The following is a 21,831-nucleotide window of genomic DNA, read 5'->3' on the forward strand; positions in this document are numbered from 1 at the left end:
ATCACAGATCTGATACGCAGTTAATAGTCAGAACATATAAAGAACTCCCATAACTCAACAACAAAAAACAATCTCATTTAAAAATGGGCAAGTGAGTGGAGGAGACTTTTCTCCTAAGATGATATCTAAATGGCCAACAAGCATGTGAAAAGAGAGATGCTCAACATCACTAATCATCACGGAAATGCAAATTAACAACCATGAGACACCACTTCACACCCGTCGAGATAGCTGTTCCAAAAACAGGAAAACACCAACACAAAAACAAAACCAGAACATGGCGAAGATGTGAGTATGTGGAGAAACTGGAAGCCTTGCACAGCGTCGGGCGGCAATGTAAAATGTTAAAACCACTAAGGAAAACAGTATGGTAGTTCCTCAAAAAATTAAAAGGAGGATTACCATATAATGCAGCAATTCCACTCTTGTGTATATCCCAAAAGAAATAAAAGCAGGGTCTTGAAGAGCTATCTGTGCACCCCTGTTCAAAGCAGCATTATTCACAGCAGCCAAAAGGTTGAAGCAACTCAAGTGGTCATCCACCCATGAATGGATAAACAAAGTGTGCGGTACCCGTGAACAAATCTTGAGAACATTACACTAAGGGAAGCAAGTCAGCCAGAAACAGAAAGTTTGTCTCCACTTATGTGAGGTACCTGGGGTAGACAACATCACAGACAGAAAGCAGGATGGGCTGCGGGGAGGGAGGAAGGAGGCATTAACGTTTAATGGGCACAGTTTCTATTGCACAATGAAAAAGGTTGAGATGGACGGTGGCGATGGTGGCACATGACTGTGCATGAACTTAATGCCACTGATGAACGTGCACACTTAAAAATGGTTACAATAAGTTTTATGCTGTGCATTTTACCACATTTCAAAAATTCTAGGATTCAGAAAGACCGCTGAGAAACAAGGGAAAGACCAAAAACACACAAGTTTCTTACTAAACGTTCAGGAATTTTGGTGGTCTAGGCAATCTTGCCCAATGCTTCACATTAAGCAACCTGGGTTTCTCTGGGGCGCCTGGGTGGCACGGTCAGTTAAGCACCACACTTCAGCTCAGGTCATAATCTCACAGTTCATGGGTTTGAGCCCCACGTCAGGTTCTGTGCTGACAGTTCAGAGGCTGGAGCCTGCTTCCGGTTCTGTGCCTCCCTCATTCTCTGTTCCTCTCCCTTTTGTACTCTGTCTCTCTCACTCTCAAAAATAAATAAACATTAAAAAAAGAAACATGGCTTTTTCGTTGGTTTTACCGAATTTCTGATTCCCTATGTGTGAAACCAGAAGGAAAAGGTCTCAGGAAGGTATAAAAATGAACCTATGCTAAGCGATTTGAGTCTCTGAATACATTCAAATGACAATTGCCCTTTTCTGTCCTTTCCCTTCCTCACCCTGTCTCACCTTGGAGAGATAAGCATCCATGTTCTCATGTGTAATGGATGGGTCTGTGACAAATTCAAAGAGTTCCCGCACGGTCATCACAGCAACGTTGTGCTTCAAAAAGAAATCTGTTGAAAGGAAAATGAAATGACAGCTGTATGAGAGATTTATTCCAATTTATACAGAAAGGAAGAGAAGAATAAAAATATACCCTCTCCCAGCACATGGTCATCACTGCATCAAAAAATTTAAGGCCATATCAACAGCTTAACAGTGCTGAGCCACCATCCACAAACAAGCTGGCTGGAAATTCCAATTTCCGCTCACCGTTGACATTGGCACAGTCTTTTCTCAAGAACTCCAAGGCATGTGGGTGGTCATGCTCCACAGATTGAGAAACATCAATGATGTACACACCCCCACTGTGGTACCTGTGGGCCAGACATGCAGGGAGATTACTACCTTCCTGCATTTCTTGCTTAAAACAATTCTACTTTAAGAGCACGGGAAATAATAAAATAAACAAGGTGGGTAAGGGTAAGAGGCCACTTGGACTAACAAGAGATGAAAACCGAGAAAATCTCCAAAGTCCTAGAAGCCTGTTAATGATCAAATGGTCGATTTTGTGACTAAGGTCACAAAAGGCAGAGACTACATCCTGTACTATGACCACATGGAAGCCAACTTTAAAACTTGAAAATTTTAAAATGACTTCTTAGATTGGGATTTTATTTATTTTTTAAATGTTTTTAATGTTTGTTTATTTTTGAGAGGGAGTGCCTGCGTGTGCACGAGTGGGGGAGGGGCAGAGAGAGGGAGACACAGAATCCGAAGACAGGCTCCAGGCTCTGAGCTGTCAGCAGAGAGTCCAACGTGGGGTTCAAACCCACAAACCATGAGATAATGACCTGAACTGAAGTTGGACGCTTGGCCGACTGAGCCACCCATGCATCCCTGGGATTTTCTATTTTTTAAAGGACATGAAACACCGTGCAGGTGGTTCCTAAAGGACAAAACGCACTCACAGCATGTTAAATTCACTGAGATCCGCATGGACGAGTCTGGCATCTTGATACATTCTTCTCATATACTGGATGACCTGCAGATACAACTCCCGAGCCCTGGACTCTGATAACTGGACGTTTTTCAACAGTGGCGCTGGCCTTAAGTAAAAATAAAATGAACTGAGATAAAATGCCCCAGAACAAGTTGTCCTGCTTTATACTACATTGCTATGTGCGCTTCTTTTTGACAACTCTTCACTGAACAATTTGGCTTATGACAGATGTACCATTCCAAAAAGTTGTCAAGAAACAGGTGTTTTCACAGCTTACTGAACAAAACTTTTCTCAGAAGCAGGGTGAACTTTGTTATTCTGAAGCATTTGGGGACTTAACAAGGTAGAACAAATTAACTCTATGCCCTAATACAGTGGAAAATTCATATGAAACATTTCAAAATGAAAGGAGCTATTTAAAGGGCAAATACTCATATACTGGACACTTCAAAGCACTTAAAAATACAATTCTGAGCATGTAATTATGAGGACTTCCATGTACTCACATGTCATCTTTACCGATGAAACCCATAACAAGAACGTGACTTCTTAGCAGGATAGGCTCTGGGCATGGGAGCTGTGCAGTGTTCAGCCTGTGATATTCAAACAGGTGAAAGGACATGTGAGGCTACACAGCATCTAAAACAAATTAAAATGGCTACAGAAGATAATTGTCAGTGTTGGGAAATAGCACCAACACGTCTCAACTGTATTACTGGTTTTCATAAACTCTAAGGCCCCAGTGACTTTTAAGTGGCAGCAGGATGCATGATCAAAAATGACACAACTCTGGCAACTCAACTACTGCTCAGAACCTCTAACACTCGGTCCAACTCCAGAGGCACTAACCTGTGAAATGTGCATCTCAGAGCTGATGAGATATGGCAGCTATGTCTCTTGAGCTGATTAAACAATGATTAATAAAAACAGTTGCACCCAAGGGTGCTTCGCTGGCTTCGTTGGTAGAGCACGTAATTCTTGATCTTGGGGTCATGAGTTTGAGCCCCACATTGGACACAGAGTTTACTTAGAAAAACCTCCCCCAAAACAGAAAACCGTTTAACTAATAACTAATATCTAGCTAGCTAACAGAACACAGGAAGATTTCAGGAGTTCAAAACAAGTATTTAATACTAAAGTATCCAATGTATATAGCCTATGCACAACACATACAAAACTAAAAGGTATTTGAGAAAAAAAAATACTTCAAATGGTTTAAAAACCTTCCTCTCAGCTATCTTCATTTGCTATAAAAAGGTTAGCAAATGAATACATAAGCATGTCTGGATAGAAATAGGAGGGGCACACGGGTGGCTCAGTCTAAGTGTCCAACTTCAGCTCAGGCTTGTGAGTTTGAACCTCGTGTTGGACTCTGTTCTGACAGCTCAGAGCCTGGAGCCTGCTTCAGATTCTGTGTCTCCCTTTCTCTGCCCCTCCCTTGTTCAGGCTCTCTCTCTCTCTCTTTCGCTATCAAAAATAAGTAAACATTTTAAAAAATTTAAAAACAATTGGATAGAAATAAGAAAAGGAGACTATAATAGAGTTTGGGACCAAATAAAACTGTTGAAAACTCCAATACCTATTATAAAATGACTCATCAATCTCACCATTAGATTATGTCACTTCCCTGTTTAAAATCTTGCAACAGCCACTGTGGAAAACAGTGTGGAGGTTCCTCAAAACATTAAAACTAGAACTACCATACAACCCAGCAATTACACTACTAGGTATTTATCCAAAGGATACAAAAAAATGCTGATTTGAAGGGGCACATGTACCTCAATGTTTACAACAGCCTGCCAAATTATGAAAACAGCCCAAATGTCCACGAACACATGAATGGATAAAGAAGATATGATATATATGTAAAATGGAATAGTACTCAGTGATCAAAAAGAATGGAGTCTTGCCATTTGCAACATGGATGAAACTAGAGTATATTATGCTAAGCAAAATAAATCAGGAAGAGAAAGACAAATAAGATTTCACTCACATGAAACACAACAGATAAACATAGGGAAAGGGAAGGAAAAATAAGATAAAAACAGACAGAGAGGCAAACTCTTAAATATAGAACAAACTGAGGGTTGCTGGAAGGGAAGGGGGTGGGGGGGTGGCCTAAATGGGTGATGAGCATTAAGAAGGCCATTGTTGGGATGAGCACTGGGTGTCCTATGTAAGTGATGAATCACTGGGTTCTACTCCTGAAACCAATACTACACTGCATATTAACTAACTTGAATTTAAATAAATAAATAAGGGACGCTTGGGTGGCTCAGTCAGTGAAGCAACTGACGTCAGCTCAGTTCATGATCTCATGGTTTGTGAGTTCGAGCCCTACATCAGGCTCTGTGCTGTCAGATCAATCCTCTGTTTCCCTGTCTCTCTGCCTCTCCCCCACTTGTGCTCTCTCTCAAAAATAAACATTAAAAAATAAAATAAAATAAAGTCCTGCAACAGGCCCCTGTCATCCTCAGTATCAATTCTAAATGCTTTCACATGGCTACCAAGGTGCTTCAAATGACTCAGTCTTGCTGAAGAAATGTTTCTATACTGGATCATTAAAACATAGAAGATAAGATAGTTCCTATTTGTCCAGAAATTCGTTTCTTTTGCGTACCTCAGCAGATCTAACATAGCACCACGAGTCCCTACCTTTCCACGGAACCACACTGGGATCTGACAGCAGGAAGGAGCTGGGGCCAGTACGCCTGGCACAGCACGGACACCCGCCCCCAAGAGTCACCTGATTAAGTTCCTCATTTCCTTTTCTGCCCAAGTTTTCACCATCTTTCTGGGGTTTCCTTTACAATAGCCATGACGAAATCTTGAACAAGAAAAATATTTGTTAGTGCAATCATCCTATTATTCTAGTTTTTATTTTTTAGAATATAGAAACTAGGTCAACTGGAAAAAGAATCTGAACTCACCTGAATTCCCCACTTACATACTTATCCCGATCTTTGAACACCAAAATAGAAGTTTTGTAAATCTTGATTGCTCTGCTCTCTCCATTTGCTGTGCTAGCGTGGTACACGTTAGCCTATTTTGCATCAAAAACAAATTAAGTTTGTGTTAAATAATGACAAACAGTATTTTAATTTTCCACTGTTTGATTCTATCTTCAAAAGTCAAAAAAAACAAAGTGAACTGAAGTAACAGGACAAGAAACACCATCATCTTTTGAATATATCAATTAAAATATGAAACATCATATCAAAAGGTACAGTAAGTAGAGCTCCAATTTACATAAGAAATCCAATTTCTAATAAGGTATGAAGCAGTTTCGAATATCTTTGCATCTCAAGTATGTGAAAAACATTTCAAGACATTCTTACATCTCATGATTTATAAACTGAATTTTACTGAGGCCTGCTTCCCATAGAATGAGTTGCTAATTTACAAACATCATGTCTGTCTTTCTCTGTTACCACATACAAAGAAAAAGTGAGAAAGAGACTTGTGTACCCACAGAAACTAGACTACAAGCCCCTCCTCTGGTAGTAACCATGTGGCAAGGACTTAGGCCTGCAGCAATGTGACCACCGATGCCGGTCCTGGGCACGACCTGGGCTCGGCGATCCAGTACAGCGACGACAGTGAAGAGGCACAGTTATGTGCACAACTTCCTACCCAGCCATAAATATTAATAAAGCTGTTTTTAGAAACACTAATTAAACCATCCTGACTTGGGCATGTTTTTTTTTTTCTTTTCTTTTAAAGGCACCATTTATCTACTAAGTGCCTTAGTTTCATTTGGTATCTGAAATAAAACTAACATGAAAACATTCAGGCATCCAAAGAAAAGCTCACTTCTTTTCCTGTGCTAATGCAGCCATTTATCTCTGATATGATCCCTCTAGTCAACATCTTGAATAATATCATTCGTGTCCTAGGATCCAACACCTAAAAAAATGCAAAAAATAGAATGTTCAGAAAAATAGTATCAAATATTTCTCATTCAAGCACCTGTTAATGCTACACTATTCTGGCTGGCTGAGAGTCTCAACTGTTGTGTTTTTATCCGTTCTGATATTTAGTAAATAAAATGAGACACAAAGGCCAAAGGAACAAGAAACAAACCAACAAGTTCATTGAGACACAGAAATCAAAGTCTACCAAGTTCAAGAGAAGCAGAGATGGACTCTAGACTACATTAGCTAACAGAATAGAATATATAATGCAAGCCGCATAGTAATTTTACATTTTCTAGTCACACTAAAAGAAGCAAAAAGTAGATAAAATTAATTTTGATATACTTCATTTATTCCAATCTAGAACACTATCAATTTCAACACATCATCAATATAAAAAGTTATCAGTGAGAGAGTTAACATTTCTTTTTTCTTATAAGTCTTCAAAATCTGGTTTATGTGTATAGCACCAGTCAATTCTGACTAGCCATGTTTCCAGTGCTCAGTGGTCACTGTGTCGGACCTGCAATTTTAAAGGAAGGTCAGAGTCCTATGGTGCAGGAGTCAAATCCAGGCCACAGCTTGTTTTTCTGCAGCCTGCAAGCGAGGAATGGTTTTTACATTTTATTTATTTTTTTAACGTTTATTTATTTTTGAGAGAGAGAGACAGTGTGTGAGTGGGGGACAGGCACAGAGAAAGGGAAACACAGAATCTGAAGCAGGCTCCAGGCTCTGAGCTGTCAGCACAGAGCTTGATGCAGGGCTCAAACTCATGCACCATGAGGTCATGATCAGAGCTGAAGTTGGCACTTAACCGACTGAGCCACCCAGGCACCTCTGGCTTAACATTTTAAAAGCTGTTAAAAAAAAAAGAGTGGCGAGGCACAATGCTAAAGTACTCATTAAATTCCTTATTATTAAAATTTTTTAAAATATTTTTTGAGAGAAAGAGCATGAGCAAGAGAGGGGCAGAGAGAGAGACACTGAATCTGAAGCAGGCTCCAGGCTCCAAGCTGTCAGCACAGAGTGCGATGTGGGGCTCACGGACTACAAGATTATGACCTGAGCAGAAGTCAGACGCTTAACTGACTGACCCACCCTGACGCCCCATTTGTTTTTTTTGAGAGAAAGAGAGAGCAAGAGTGAGAGAGTGAGCACACATGAGCAGGGGAGGGGGCAGAGGGAGAGAGAGAGAGAATCCCAAGCAGGATCCGTGGAGCATGACCAATGTGGGCATGACCTGAGCTGAAATCAAGAGTTGGACACTCAACCAACTGAGCCATCCAGGCGCCCCTATCATTTAATCCTTTAAAGAAAGAGTTTGCACACCTCTGCTATACATGAGTGAATCAGGGAAAGGGCCTCCTTCAAAGTCAGAGCAAGGAATCTTAAATAAAAAGGATCCCAAAGTCCTCTTTAACAAACAGAAGGCAAAGAATTTAAAGCCTGGCCCCGTCCATGCCTGAACTGAAGAAGCCTAATATTTACATGCAATTTCAAGGACACTCACAGCAGCCCCTCCAGCTCCCCAGACTGAGGCAGTGTAAAGTAGCCAAGGCTAACTCAGTTTAAGGTCTATCCTTCAGTGACACAGGTGTGGTCATACCAGAAACCTAGGGTTAATAAAAACAAAACAACCCTATGGGGCGCCTGGGTGGCTCACTTGGTTGAGCATCTGGCTTCAGCTCAGGTCATGATCTCGTGGTTCATGGGTTTGAGCCCCGCGTCGGGCTCTGTGCTGACAGCTCAGAGCCTGAAGCCTGCTTCAGATTCTGTGTCCCCTTTCTCTGACCCTCCCCTGCTCAAGCTATCTCTCTCTCTCAAAAATAAATAAAACATTAAAAACAACAATATAAAAAAAAACAACCCTGGAAAGACTGCAGGACAAAAAGCCAAACTGCAACTATGGCAACTAGAGAGGAGTGAAAGGGAAGTGAGGGAGCGAGCGGGTCCTAAGTGCCATTCCCGCTCCACTGCACAGGTCGGCAGAGGGAAGGGGCGCGCTGAGAACCCAGGCAGACGCCTGTGTTGCTGCAAAACTGGGAGGGAGCCCAGGCAGCGGCGTCCAAAGAGCAACGTACCAAAATGGCTTTAAAACAAAATAGGGGAGGGAGAAACAGGAGAACAAATAAACTCACAAATACATATTTAAAAAGACAGCTTAAGACCAAGATACACATTCTTATTCAAAATTAATTTTGAAAAAGGGGAAAAAAAAGATTTCCTGCCTTAGTTATTTTAGGGTGTTTGAAAATTTTGGCTGCCTTACTTTTCTCAGCTGGACTACACTTTGTTTTCAACACACACACACACACACACACACACACACACACACAAAATAAATGAGAGGACAAGGAAGAAGCAGATCTCAGACCTACTCCTGCCCAACTACAGGTGGAATTCAACTGTGCAAACGGTTCTGGAGCTCAGGTTGGGTGTTACTCTGCTGGAGAGTCATATCTAAGCTCGTATCTTAAATCAAGGATTTAGGGATCATAGAGGCTACTATTCCAAAATGTGTTTGTGCCTCTGTGTAGGGTTGGGGAGAAGGGTGGTAGGTAGCAGTAGCAATGTTCTGATCCTTTTTACTGCCTTCACATAAAAAAATCGGAGCCAATGCTAACATCCAAACACAACTCTCTACATATGGGAAAATTAGGAAAAATTTCCCCCATTCTTGAACAAAAAGAATAAAACCATCATAATGTTTAAGCCAAGTAAGAGATTTCTACTGAAAATGTGAAGGCATTGCCCTTCCCCCTCACTTTGTGGCAGATACCTATTTTCTAGGAAAGCTCACAAAATTCCTACAGATCTTGCTTAAGACAAAAGATCTCTGGTCTTCCAGTAAATGCTGCCTCCCCACAGAAGATGAAAGCACCGCACGGTGGCCACAGAGGGGGGCATGAAAGTAAGTTATCTATCATCAATAAAGCAAAATGTAGACTTCTAAACTTAAAACTAGAAGACAGAATAATTTTAGGCAATATTAGCATTAGGCCAAAAGAATGAGTGCAAACTATAATCCCAAGAGAAAAGAAAGGCTAATTTGAAATGAGAACTTAAAATGAGAGCACAGTTAAATTGTACCTGTTCCACAGTTGCTCTGTCCGCCTTATCTTTGATGCGAAACCTAACCAAAACCAAAAAGGAGTATGAGACACATTCAAAATTCAAAAGCCAAAATAAAAAGTTTTAAAATGTATCTCATCCTGTAAAATTCCTAAGTAGGTATTTTAATAACCCATTTCATAATCTCATTGTAGTTCCATTGCTTAGTGATGCTTCCTTCATGTCCCCTTACTCGTCAGTTTGGTTCCCTAGAGCAAAAGAACCACATCTATAGTAAGAAAAAATAATTCCATCCATATTTTAGAAGGATAGAGAGCAGCTGGGGTAAAGTGAACCATGCTGCAAAAAAGGAAACATCAGGTCTGTTAATACCATCCTTGAATCTTTAATGATTCTCTTAGTGGAGAATCAAAGTCATTTATATCGCCTTCTCTTTAGAGTCCCTTTCTACCAAGACACAGGGTTTTATCATCTTAAGACAGTTCTTGGGTTCTGTCTTCAAATGCAGACTCCAATTGGCTTCAACTCACCACACAATCTGATTCTATTAGCACACTAAACTCAACTCATAAAGATTCAAACACAAAGATTCAGATACTTCCCATGGAGTAACAGATCACTATGGCAGTTCTCAAAAGGCTGGTATCTCTTGGGCACAGCAATAGACCAGGAGAAAAGTGAGTTTTAGTCAGAAAAAAGTTGGTTTTTAAGTTCAGTTCTAACACTACTAGTTGTATAAACTTAGTGTCATTTTCTACAATATGTCAATGCTCTAGTGTTACTAATATACAGAAGTTAGCTCGAACTTTAACAACTGGTTTTGAAAAGAATAAACAGAAACTGTTCTTAATTACATGACTATTGAGTTTTAAGTCTTTCCTTACATTTTAAAAATATTTATGGAGGGATGCCTGGGTGGCTTAGTTGGTTGTGAGTTCAAGCCCCACACTGGGCGTGGAGCCTACTTAAAAAAATAAAATAAATAATTTTTTTAAATTTCATGGAAGCAAAAATTTAATAAATCTTTAAAAGGGAGCATTTTTAAACTTTAGCACTTGAGTTTAAACTGGAATCTACATTTTAGTTTAAAACATCACCCTCCTGAAAGCACACCTGTGAATTACAAGATTATATATAGTTTGACCACACCTTTAAGACTCACTTAATATTCTCAACTTACTAAGGAAAGGATACCCTCATTTAAGCTAAAAAGAAAAGAAAGAACTGGTTTAAGCATACAAAGAAATATCCTTTCCAAAATAATTATGACCAAAATGCTAATTTGTCAAGAATTAGTCCCTATCAGCTATGTTTTGTAGTTAAAATATTACTTACATATCTGCTTCCTTTTGTCTAGACTTTTCGGTGACTTTATTTATGACAGCATCAGTAACGTTTAGTTTATCTAAAAATTTAAAAATACACAATGTGAACAACATTTAAGACAAAGACAAATCTTTCTGAATAGATAATTTTCCCCCTTCCTCTTCTATTTTCAATATGTAAACATTGTTACATATAGAATCTCTTTTAATAATGAAAAAAAATGTTAATGCTTTCAGAGGTGAGCATGAAGTTTTATCTCCTTAGTGACAGGTGTCATCACTGTCATCATCACGGCTGTAACTTCTGAGCCACAGAAACCCAGATCTAGGAAATCCCCCCAAATCCTTTACCTGCATGTGCTGAATTTCAGATACTTGTTAACACTTTATATGGCTAACATAGGGAATATAAACTGCCTGAATTCCAACTTTAATTCTAAAAACTTCAATTTCATTTCAAGTTATAGGTCAGTGATAGGCTACAAGCGACACTGTGCTAGGTTTATAATGAGTCAATGTCCACAAGACAGATGACCCTGCATTTTTAAAGAGGTGGTGGTTCAAATCAATATTCTGATTCCTTGAATTAAACAGCTCACTAAATGATTAACACCTATATAAAAAGTGTCTAGTAAAACAAAATTTATATTCAACATCTAGTACAGTTGATACATGAACAAGTGTTTGAATTGTGCAGATCTACTTATACAAGGATTTTTCACAGTACTGTACTGCACATGTATTTCTTATGATTTAACATTTTCTTTTTGCTGGTTTCCTTTATTGTAAGAATTTAGTTTACAATATACATAACATATAAAACGTGTTTTTCAACAGTTCATGTGATCAGTGAGGCTTTCGGTCAACAGTGGGCTATTTGTAATTAAGTTCTGGGGAAGTCAGAAGTTATAAGTGGATTTTCAACTCCATGTTCAAGGACCAACTGTATTTTCAACACCCTACTCTCAGAGGATGCTACTTTAACACAAAATAGACAAAAGCTGAAACAGGTATCTGTAACTTTATATTTCTACAGCAAAGGAGAGAACAAAGCTAAAAAAAAAAAAGCAGAAGGTGAAGTCTCTTCCTGAAGCCAGGTCTTCAAACACTGAGTTTTTATCTTCTGTAAACGTTATTATTCAGCCAGTAACACTGAATACACTCATTTCTTGATCTAATAACATTTATGACACTCCATGGTTTCTGAATAACTTCCTCATAGCCCAAATATATTTTATGAACTCACCTAGATTAATTTTATTCTCAAATTTCTGTAAGACCTTGTCTGCTGGAGTAGACATTTTGGCTGGGTTGTAGTTGGAAGTCTGTTGATTTGCCTAGAAGAAATAAGTTCCAGGCTTGAAGGCACTAGCTGGAAATACCTGCCTAGGTTCTTTATTACATGTCTTTCTCCTTAGCCCACAGTTAACTATCAGAGCATCAATACTTGAAGGAGTACCCTAATAAAAGGTTAAGAATCAATTGTATTTGCTCAAAAAATTTTTAACAAAGACACTTGAAGTAGGACAAAGTTACTGGCTAAAATGAATTCTGTAGAATCTATATTTTTCAACCTCCCTACTATGTATTCCTCATTATTATAAATGACAAATTAAAGTTAAGTGCATTTTTCTAGTTCAACTGCTTATAGATTTAAAATTTGAAAATGTTCATTTATCTCTAAAATGTATAATAAATGGCTAAGGCCAACATTAAACTGGTTCTAAGAATTTCATTTTGGGCCTACTGTCTCAGGAAAGGGAAAGATCAGGTCTGAGGCTCACCACTTACATTGGCACTATGCACAAATTAAAATAATAGCAAAAAGAGAATAAAGAACCCACATATAAGAGAGTACAGCACAGATTTAAAAAAAAAGTCTCATAACAAAGACTGATTTACTCCAGTCATCTCAGTTTGCAAGTGTGGGGATGACTTGTTTCTTGTCTGCACAGACCTTTTTAAAGTTTTCTACCAGATAGAACTTTAAAAGCATTTCTAAATACAGAATCACAGTAGAAAACACAGGTAAAATTTTAATCACCAATAATCCCAGTACCCAAAGATAACAGTTCATATTTAAGCTTATATACTTACCTTTTTTTTCTATCTTTCTTAAAAGAAAATAAACTCTATATTGAAATAGTTCAACATCTCACCAAAATAAGACCACAAGTATGAAATTAATCTGGTTAGTTTTTATCTTTTTTAAATAATTTTAATTCTTAAAAAATATTTCTTTTTGAGAGAGAGACAGAGTGCGAGCAGGGGAGGGGCAGAGGGAGACACAGAATCCAAAGCAGGCTCCAGGCTCTGAACTGTCAGCACAGAGCCTGAGGCGGGGCTTGAACTACTGAACTGTGAGATCATGACCTGAGCTGAAGTCAGGCGCTCAACTGACTGAGCCACCCAGGTGCCCCATCTGGTTATTTTTTAAATGCACACAGTCTCATCACAATATAGTGGTCTTAATATTCAAAGAAATATTGTTGGTGTTTCTCCCTCCATCTCTTTCAGAAATCTTTATGCTCTAGTAAGATGTACCATGTTAATCCCAGGGCTCTGCAAACCCCTGAAACACTGAGTAGGTACAGTTGAGCAGCAGGCTCTGCAGTCTGATAACTTGTGCTCTGTACGCAGCAGGTGACAGCAGATTATGAACACGTCTTCGTACCATTAATAAAGTTTTCCACTGCAACGTATTTTATGGCTTAATAGTATCCCATCGTGTGAAATCAGTCCCACATCAAATTTAATCAAACTTGTTTCCAGTGTTTCTCTATAAACAATTCTGGAATATCATTCTTATAACACTATTCTTGGCACAATCTTAAAAGAATTGCTGAATCAAAGCATTTGTTTTATGTTTTAAAAGCTTTTATCATATACCAGTTTATCCTCTACAGAAGTACTTATATTTAGTCAATCAGCAACTACAGATTTTGGGTCTTGGTCAGTTTCATAGGTAAAAAGAATGGCATTTCTACATATTTAATTAGCATTTCTTTAATTATTAAGGAAGCTGAACTTTCCATGTTGCCTAACCAGTTGTAGTAAATTGCCTATTTGCATCCTTCCCATGCAGATTTTAAAGCTCCTTATTACAATTTAAATAACTTTTAAAATGTACTGATTATGGGGGCCCCTGGGAGGCTCAGTTGGTTAAGCATCCGGCTTCGGCTCAGGGCATGATCTCATGGTTCGAGGGTTCGAGCCCAGCATCGAGCTCTGTGCGGACAGCCAGCTCAGAAAGCATGAAGCCTATCTTCAGATCCTGTGACTCCTTCTCTCTCTGACCCCCACCGCTCACGCTGTTTCTCTCTCTCTCTCAAAAATAAATAAACACATTAAAAATAATAATAATAAAATAAAACATACTGATTATGAAAAGAACCTATATCCAGGAAATTATCTATCAGAAATATGAAAAGGATGAAGAACCAAACTCGTTAAAGGCTGGAGCTACTGGGCAACATAACCTGAGGGAAATCTTCCAGTTAGTTAAGTCCACAACAAGGAAAAGTCCTTTGAAAAAAGAAGACATAAACAAAGAACATAAAGATGTATACAATCATTTGTAAAATACCTGTGGGTTACTCCTTGCATTTGAGATATAACCTTTGGTGAGTTTTCCAATTCCATCATCCCAATCCCAGTCGTCATCATCATACTCCTCCTCCTCTTCCTCCTCCTCCTCTTCCTCCATGTCACCTCCACCCATTTTCTCAGGCACATTCTTCTGCATGTCTTCAAACAAAACATCTTCCTCTCTGATGGACCACAGGTTAATGTTTTCACTAGAAATAACAGTGTTACAGCACGTTTCCACATAACTCTAATTGGATTTATATATGCATTTATTTGTGATATAATAGACTAAATCTATACCCGTAACTCTAAAAAGTTTTCCTTTCAATGTTATCTCCCAATAAACTCCAACTTAATACCAGAGTGCCATTCCCATTGCTTGCTTTTCTCCAGGTCCTACTAAAGAAGTACATTTAATTTTAAACAACACTGTGCATACCAAACAAAACATGTCTGCAGGTCAGATTCAATAGAGGTACCACCAGTTTTGACCACTCATGTAGGGAACAAACACAGGAACCACAGAGAAGAGCTGATAATTTGAACTACCAGCTTATAAATGGTCAGACAAGAGTTGAGTAAATTCAGACGACTGATCTTGATTATTAATTAGCCACAGCTTAGAGTATTCCAAATCTCCCTGGATATGGGTGGGAAGAGAATAATCATTAAACACCTGCTATTTACTATGATTCTGTAAACATATCCTTAATTTGATCCTTTAATTGCCAACAATCTACAGGGGCATGTTAAATTTATACCACATCCATACCAGAACTTCTTGGCCTTGGCTGGACAATTCTGTTGTGGCGGTCATCTTCTGCCTCATAGGATGTTGGGCAGCATCTCTGGCCTCTACCTACCTGATATATTATGCCCCCTCTCCCCCATCCCAGTGGAGTGGACCCTGGCTTATCTTCACCATACCCAGTGACGGATGGTAAACCAGTGTACACCCATTACCGTCAACTACTTACCAGCCACACTGGGCTGTTTCTCCATTCAGACTTCTTCCCTAAAGCCTTTTATATACTTATCCAGAAACATAAATCTGGAATGCACCTGAAATAAAATCTTACTTCTCTGGCTAAATCTTATGTAACCTTTTAGTATTAGCTTATAATCATTTGCTCAGGAAAGCCTTCCACATTCCTTACCCATTTTTCCTTTATACTATTTATCCAATTCTAATACAAATAATTTGCCCAATTATTTAATGTTTCTCCTCCTATCACGTAAACTGTATGTCAATCAGGGTGGTGTTTACCAATGTATCCCTACCCAACTAACACTAGACCTGACACACAGAAAATGATCAACATACTTTTATTGAAAAAAAATCCCCCAAATGACTAATAAAATCTACATGTAATGAATCCTTACTGTGAACATAAAGTAAAAAATGGTTTCTTGGAATTCCAAAGGAACTCATATTTTTCATGTAGGAGTTATCCTGAACTCCTTTGCCTCACACTCCACAGCCAATCTATCACCAACCCTTGTCACTTCTACCTCCAAAACATATCCCGGTGACCCTATCTGTAGCTCCCCTCATGTTTGAACTTAATTACTTTATCACTTCTGAACCGCCTGCACTCATGCTCTTTAAAATCATCCTCTCCATAACACAGTAATTCCTTTCAATCACAAACCAGATTGTCATTCCCTTACTAAAATCTTTCCTATGGCTTTCTATTAAGACCTAGAATATCCCAAGTGCTTATCATCCCTTATAAGGCTCTATATGATCTGGCCCCTTCTCACTTCTACATCATTACCTAGTGATCTCTTCAACTACTTGTGCTATGCTGTAGGTACAAAGGCCACTAGACCCTCATTTCACATCCAACGTTGAGTCTGTGCCTGTCTCCTCTTCCTGAACTGCTGTTCCCTCTGCTCCTCCAGAGGTTAGTTTCTTCTCGTTCAGATCTGGACTTAACTCTTCCCTGACACTGTCATTACTTAGTCTATCAACTGATTTTAATTATTTGTATAGAGTATATTATTTGTTTGTTGTTTGTAAAATGTCTTATGTACTTAACTGTCTGCCCTCTTTCCCAAGTAGAAGGTAAAATTCAAAGATAGCAGGGACTTAATCTTGTTCACCTCCATCTCCAGCGCCGAGGACAAAACCTGGCCCACAACAGGTGCTCAAATATTTCTTGAACACCGAATGCAGTTAAAGAGCACAAAAAATCTGTTTCCCAACCACTACCCCCAACTCTGCCTCTCAGAGAGGCCAGCCAATCTCAGACTCCCTTGACAAGTGGCTTTCATGAACTCTGGCGCAAAGTGGAATAAAAGACCCATTTGGGATGGAGAGAGGAGACGGCTGTGAAGAGAGACCACTCCGAATCACGAAATATCAATCTCCCTCAAAAGCCCGAGGAGGTGGTGGCAGTGGCGGAGATAGCTGAATCCCTACGGAGTCGGTGAGCCCAACGGCGCCCGCCCACCTGTCCGAGGAATCCGCGTCGTCGAACTGCCCGGGGACCACCCGACTCATCAGCAGCCGCCGATAGTCCATGACGGAGTTCGCAGCACCTCGGCGCCGCTGGAGACCGTCGCCCGGAGCTGGGACAGAACCGCACAGAGACAGCACTACCCGCAGGCCCTCCAACCCTCTCTGGGCAGATGCCCGCCTATCAAACTACTCAGAAGCTCCAACGCCAAAAGCAAGCGCCACGTGCTAACAGCGATAAGCCCTCACAACCGGGATGAACCGCCCTGACCGGAACTCCCGCCCGAACCGGAAGTCTCAGCCCGGCCGGATGTCCCGCCTTCTGGCCGCGCCCGAGGGCGAATGAGGCGTGGCAGAGGACGTGAAGTCCGGCTGGAGCCGTTGCCCGCGGAGATTGGCTGGGGCGGCGGGATGATGTCACAGAGGGCCGTTCCAGCGCGCCCGTTGCCAACTGCGACTTTTTAAAAGCCTTCGGGGGTTGAGGTTGTGAATCATTCTGCCGCGAAACCTTGTGCGGATGGTAGACGCGCGAAATCCTTACTTCGGATCCTAGAAGCTATGGATCCTGGAAGTGAGCACACTTTTTAGACTTGAAAAGTTTGGTGCATTGTTTTGAGGGGAAAATCAGAGAAGTGATTTTTTAAATGTTTGTCTTACGACTGAAAGAGTCTTAAAACTAGAACTCTGGTAGTAACTTCAATGACGACTCTTAACGTCCATCTTAAAACGGCTTTATAATGTTCCTGGAATATCTGCCCAAACATCTAAATACTCTAAAAATGTTAGCATAAATCTGGTAAGGACAGGATGAAAGATGGAAAAAGCAAACCTAACTTTAAAGTTGATGGACTACCGTGTGAACAAAGTTATAAAAGTGTAAATAGAAGTTCTAGGTTCACCAACAAAGCAATTTAAGACATAAGGGCCTTGCAGTTTTTGCATTTGGAAAACAAGATTTTTCAGATTCCTTTCACCACAGCCCCGGCAGCATTATGTGTTTGGAAGATGGGAAAAGGTCAGCATAAAGATAGACCTTCACAAAACCCAACTAGCCTGCTTGTCTTACTGGCTTTTTTATACTTAAAATGATGACATGGCTTTGGGCAAACAAATCAAGCCTCACTAAATTGTTCATTAATTCGAGAATTCGGTAAAATAATCCAGGCAAATGGGTAGCAACTGTAGATTGAGAAGTTTTTAATAGAAATAAAATCTTTGGAGTGCAGGATTCATTCAGTCAATAGTTACTCTGTGAACAAGGTTGCTGTTTGCTGCAGGGACTACTGAAAAATCGTGCACGGACTCTTGTGGAGGGATTTTATAATCTGTAAATACTAACACCCTTGAAAGGGTGGTGAAAGCTAAAACAGTAAAACAAGTGCTGAATTGTACAGATTTACCACATTTTAGGAATTTTTAAAATAGATGAATGGGTAGATAGGAAGGCTTTAGGAGAGAGAAGCATTTGCCAGGTCAGACAGAAGTAGTAAGGAGCATGATCTGACAAGAGCAGGGGAGTATTGGAGAGGTGATGGGGGTCCATGCTATGGGAGTCCTAGAAAGTCCAGCAGAAGAACTTGGATTCCAGGTGATTGGACATCCTTTCCACTGCCATCCGCTGACAGACCTGAGGAAGTCACAAGAGTATGGGCCAGTGTGATGACGTGAGAGGTAGAAAGCATGGATTACAAAAAACATTTTTAAGAGAGAAATAGACAGGACTTGGTAATTGGATGGCTCATGATCAGGAGCTAGAAGGATGCCTTTGGCATCTCCAAGTTTTCAAACCCAGGTGCCTGAGCGAATAGGTGTGGTGTAGGAAAGTGGGGGAAAGTGGATTTGCAATGTTGGATTTGACTTGATAATGAGATAATAGAAAGTATCAAGTAAATAGGAAAACAGTATTTTGTGGAACCTAATAGTTCTCTGGTAATATTTTGTAAAAATCTGTTAAGTAACTGAGAGGTCCCTTCACCTCTGGGTCCCAAGCCTTCTAGGGAATTATTGGATAGTAGCCACATATATTGGCTTATTTTTGTCCAAATCAGTATTTATGACTATACAAAGTGACTATGATAGACTTAAAAAAATTTTTTTCTAATAACTTTACAAATGACATTTTAAAATTTAGGACCCTGAACTTTGCTGCTTTTCTAATGTGAGAAGGCATGGAGGTGGAAGCTCTTTGTTTGCATATACTAATAAACATTAAAATTCAGTTCTTTTTAAAAGAAGACTTCTGTCATTCAACAGTTAGGAACAAGGGTTATCTAAAAGTTTGGTCATCACCCTCAGATCCTCTGCATTTTGAAGTGGATGCTTCTCATGAAAAATTAGAAAGCACCTTGGAAGCAGATACCGTGATAGTCAGCAGTCTTAATCAAGACCTAACTCACTCAGAGTCGCCCTTCTATATGGACACCAGCAGTGCCAATTCAGACTTGCCTCAGGTATGCCTTGCTTATATGTTCTAGGAGGTGCAGATATATTCGGCTTTCATGTTGTGTTCCTATGAAAATGTCCTCAAAAACATGGGAAACAATAAAAGAATCTACAGTGGAAGCTCAGAGGAGCGGGGACAGGGTCTGGTTTTCCCAGTTCTATCAGTGTACATAGGAAGGTAGAACGTTACAGAGTGTTAAACCTGATCCTTTCTGGCCTCCACGCGAAGTCCTAAGCATGCAACAGGGGCACATGGCCACAACAACTCAGTCACAGAGGCAGGAAAAGAGCCCAACGGGTCAGACATCTGGTCTTAAGCATGTTCTGTCAGCATGCAAATGATTCAAACGTCATTCATAATGGTATTGACAGAGCCCTGCTTGTAAATGACTATTTTAATGAAAATTCCAAATGTCCTTTCTCACACACTAAAAAAAGTTTACTGTCCCAAATTGTGATAAATGCTGTTCTCGATGTTTGACGATTACTAGCAGGAGTGTAGGGAAATAATAGAAATGAATTAGTTAGTGCCATATGTAATTGCCTTTCTGTAGTTCAAAAATGGACAAATATGGACAATTTCATGTGGGCTAGCCCATAAATTGGCATAAACTAAAGGGCTTTTCAGTGGGGCACCTGGGTGGCTCAGTCGGTTAAGCGTCTGACTCTTGATTTCAGCTCAGGTCATGATCTCCTGGTTTGTGGGATCGTGGAGCCTGCTTGGGTTTCTCTCTCTCTCTCTCTCTCTCTCTGTGCCCCTCCCCTGCAGACACATGCATGCATGGGTGCTTGCTGCTTGCTCTCTCTCAAAATAAATAAACTTAAAGCAGCAAAAAAAACAAAACTGAAGGAATGCAGATCTTAAAAAATAATAAAGGGCTTTTTAGTGATAGGAAGTCACATTTTATTTTTAATTCTATCTCAAGGAAGTATGCAAATGAGATTCGTGCAGAATTACCTATAATAAATAAACATTAGGGCACCTGACTGGTTTAGTTTGAAGATCTTTGATCTCAGGGTCATAAGTTCAAGCAGCATGTTGGGGTTAGAGATTATAAATAAAAAAACCTTCATGAAAGGTATTATTTAAAATAAGTAAACATTAGAAGCAACCTGAATTTTTATCCCTAGGTACCTAGTTAGATTGTTGCATGGATGTACAGTAGGTGTGTAAACCTTAAATATGGTAATACTGATAACACAGTTGACCCCTGAACAATATAGCGCTTAGGGGTACTGACTCCCCTCATAGCTGAAAAGCTTTATATAACTGTGACTCCCCCAAATTTAACTAATAGCCTACTATTGACCAGAAGCCTTACCAATAACAAATAGTCAATTGACACATATTTTATGTATTATATTTATTATATACTGGAAAGAAATGTGATTTAGAAAATCATTAGGAGAATAAAGTACATTTATAATACTGTATTTATAAGAAAAAATCTGTGTAAGTGGACCCCTGTGGTTCAAACCCATGTTGTTCAAGGGTCAACTGTATATTTATTGATGTAGATAAATGATTATATTGCTTCTCACTGGGGAGCGGGCTTTCGAGTATTTTTTTACTTTCTCATTAAAAATAATGTTCAAGATTATTTTTATGATGATTTTAATCATATTTTAAGTTTATTTACTTTGAGAGTGCCTGTGTATGCACGCATGTGTGTGCAAATAGGGGAGGGGCAGAGAGAGAGAGAGAGAGAGAGAGAGAGAGAGAGAGAGAGAGAGAGAATCTCTAGCAGGCTCGGCACCGATGCAGGCTCCAACTCACAAACTGTGGGGTCATGACCTCAGCCAAAGTTGGTGGTTTAACCGTCTGAGCCACCCAGGTGCCCCCTTTCATATTTTTATTTTAAAAGAAAATTTGATCACAGTATTAGAATGTTAATCAAAGTTAACATTATGTGTCAAATTGTTAAGAATGAATCTCTTAAATTATGTAAAGAGGTTCTCTCTCTTGGAATTCACAGAGTATTTTATTCTTTGTAAGGAATTTATAGGCCAAATGAACAACAGGTGTATTTTAAAGACAATATTATCATAGAAAGCTAGAGTTAGAAGTAATTTCTGAAATTGGACAAGTAGTGGAGTTCCAAGAGGATTGTGTAAATACAACATCAATACACATGAATAGTACTATTTTCTTTTCAAGGATATTATTCTTGATATGCTTAAAATCTAGCAGGAATGATATAAATTAGCAAGAAATCTAAAAAAACAAATTTTTATAAAATATAACTCAGTTTTTATCATAGTTTAGGTACATTCAATAAGTGGAACAATGTTATAAAAAGCATGTTGAAGTTTGTAACCAGATGACTTTAGTAGGAGATACAAATTTTTTTAGAGCATCATTTGTCTTACATGCCTGCTATACTATTCATAATGAAACCAATGTTTTCCTCAAAGATTTAAAATATGTTCTTGAGTATCTTACTTATGTTATTAACTTACTTAACAAACCTTTTCTCTTAGATAACATTGAGGTAACTTTGAGAATAAGTCCTACATGAATTTTTATAGATTTTTATCTCGAAGAATCAGATTTCACCTCGTTACCGGAACCCTTTATCTTCACTACTA

General features: G+C 39.3%; 2 protein-coding genes across 10 annotated transcripts in view; one reads left to right on the forward strand and one right to left on the reverse strand.

Moving 5' to 3' along the window:
• Positions 1-1,353: 1,353 nt before the first annotated feature.
• RIOK1 (RIO kinase 1) lies at positions 1,354-17,079 on the reverse strand. Its single transcript, XM_029943145.1, has 12 exons — positions 16,796-17,079; positions 14,338-14,548; positions 11,998-12,088; positions 10,762-10,831; positions 9,445-9,487; positions 6,254-6,346; positions 5,371-5,483; positions 5,187-5,267; positions 2,947-3,033; positions 2,409-2,546; positions 1,711-1,814; positions 1,354-1,511 (listed from the first exon to the last, which is right to left on the reverse strand). The coding sequence occupies exons 1-12, from the start codon at positions 16,864-16,866 to the stop codon at positions 1,354-1,356; spliced, it is 1,260 nt and encodes a 419-aa protein (XP_029799005.1). The 5' UTR covers positions 16,867-17,079.
• A 210-nt stretch (positions 17,080-17,289) lies between these two features.
• The window catches only part of CAGE1 (cancer antigen 1), a 46,961-nt gene continuing 42,419 nt past the window's right edge, over positions 17,290-21,831 (forward strand). For all 9 annotated transcript variants that reach the window (XR_003911198.1, XR_003911199.1, XM_029945474.1 and 6 more), the window contains exons 1-2: positions 17,290-17,371; positions 19,096-19,250. Coding sequence is in view for 7 of the 9 variants with exons in the window: in XM_029945474.1 (XP_029801334.1) it covers positions 17,359-17,371; positions 19,096-19,250 (168 nt within the window). In the remaining 2 variants the exon portion in view is untranslated. The remainder of the gene's footprint in view (positions 17,372-19,095; positions 19,251-21,831) is intronic.

Source organism: Suricata suricatta, chromosome 7 (genome assembly GCF_006229205.1).
Source record: "Suricata suricatta isolate VVHF042 chromosome 7, meerkat_22Aug2017_6uvM2_HiC, whole genome shotgun sequence".
In the NCBI taxonomy this organism is placed as follows: Eukaryota; Metazoa; Chordata; class Mammalia; order Carnivora; family Herpestidae; genus Suricata; species Suricata suricatta.

Excerpts from the sequence above, each read along its gene's own strand:
- RIOK1 (XM_029943145.1), bottom strand. The coding sequence starts at position 16,866 with ATGGACTATCGGCGGCTGCTGATGAGTCGGGTGGTCCCCGGGCAGTTC. Across the intron at positions 5,268-5,370 it reads TATGTAAGTGGGGAATTCAG|ATTTCGTCATGGCTATTGTA; the intron begins GTGAGTTCAGAT and ends TTCTTGTTCAAG. Across the intron at positions 1,512-1,710 it reads AGACTGTGCCAATGTCAACG|ATTTCTTTTTGAAGCACAAC; the intron begins GTGAGCGGAAAT and ends TCCTTTCAACAG.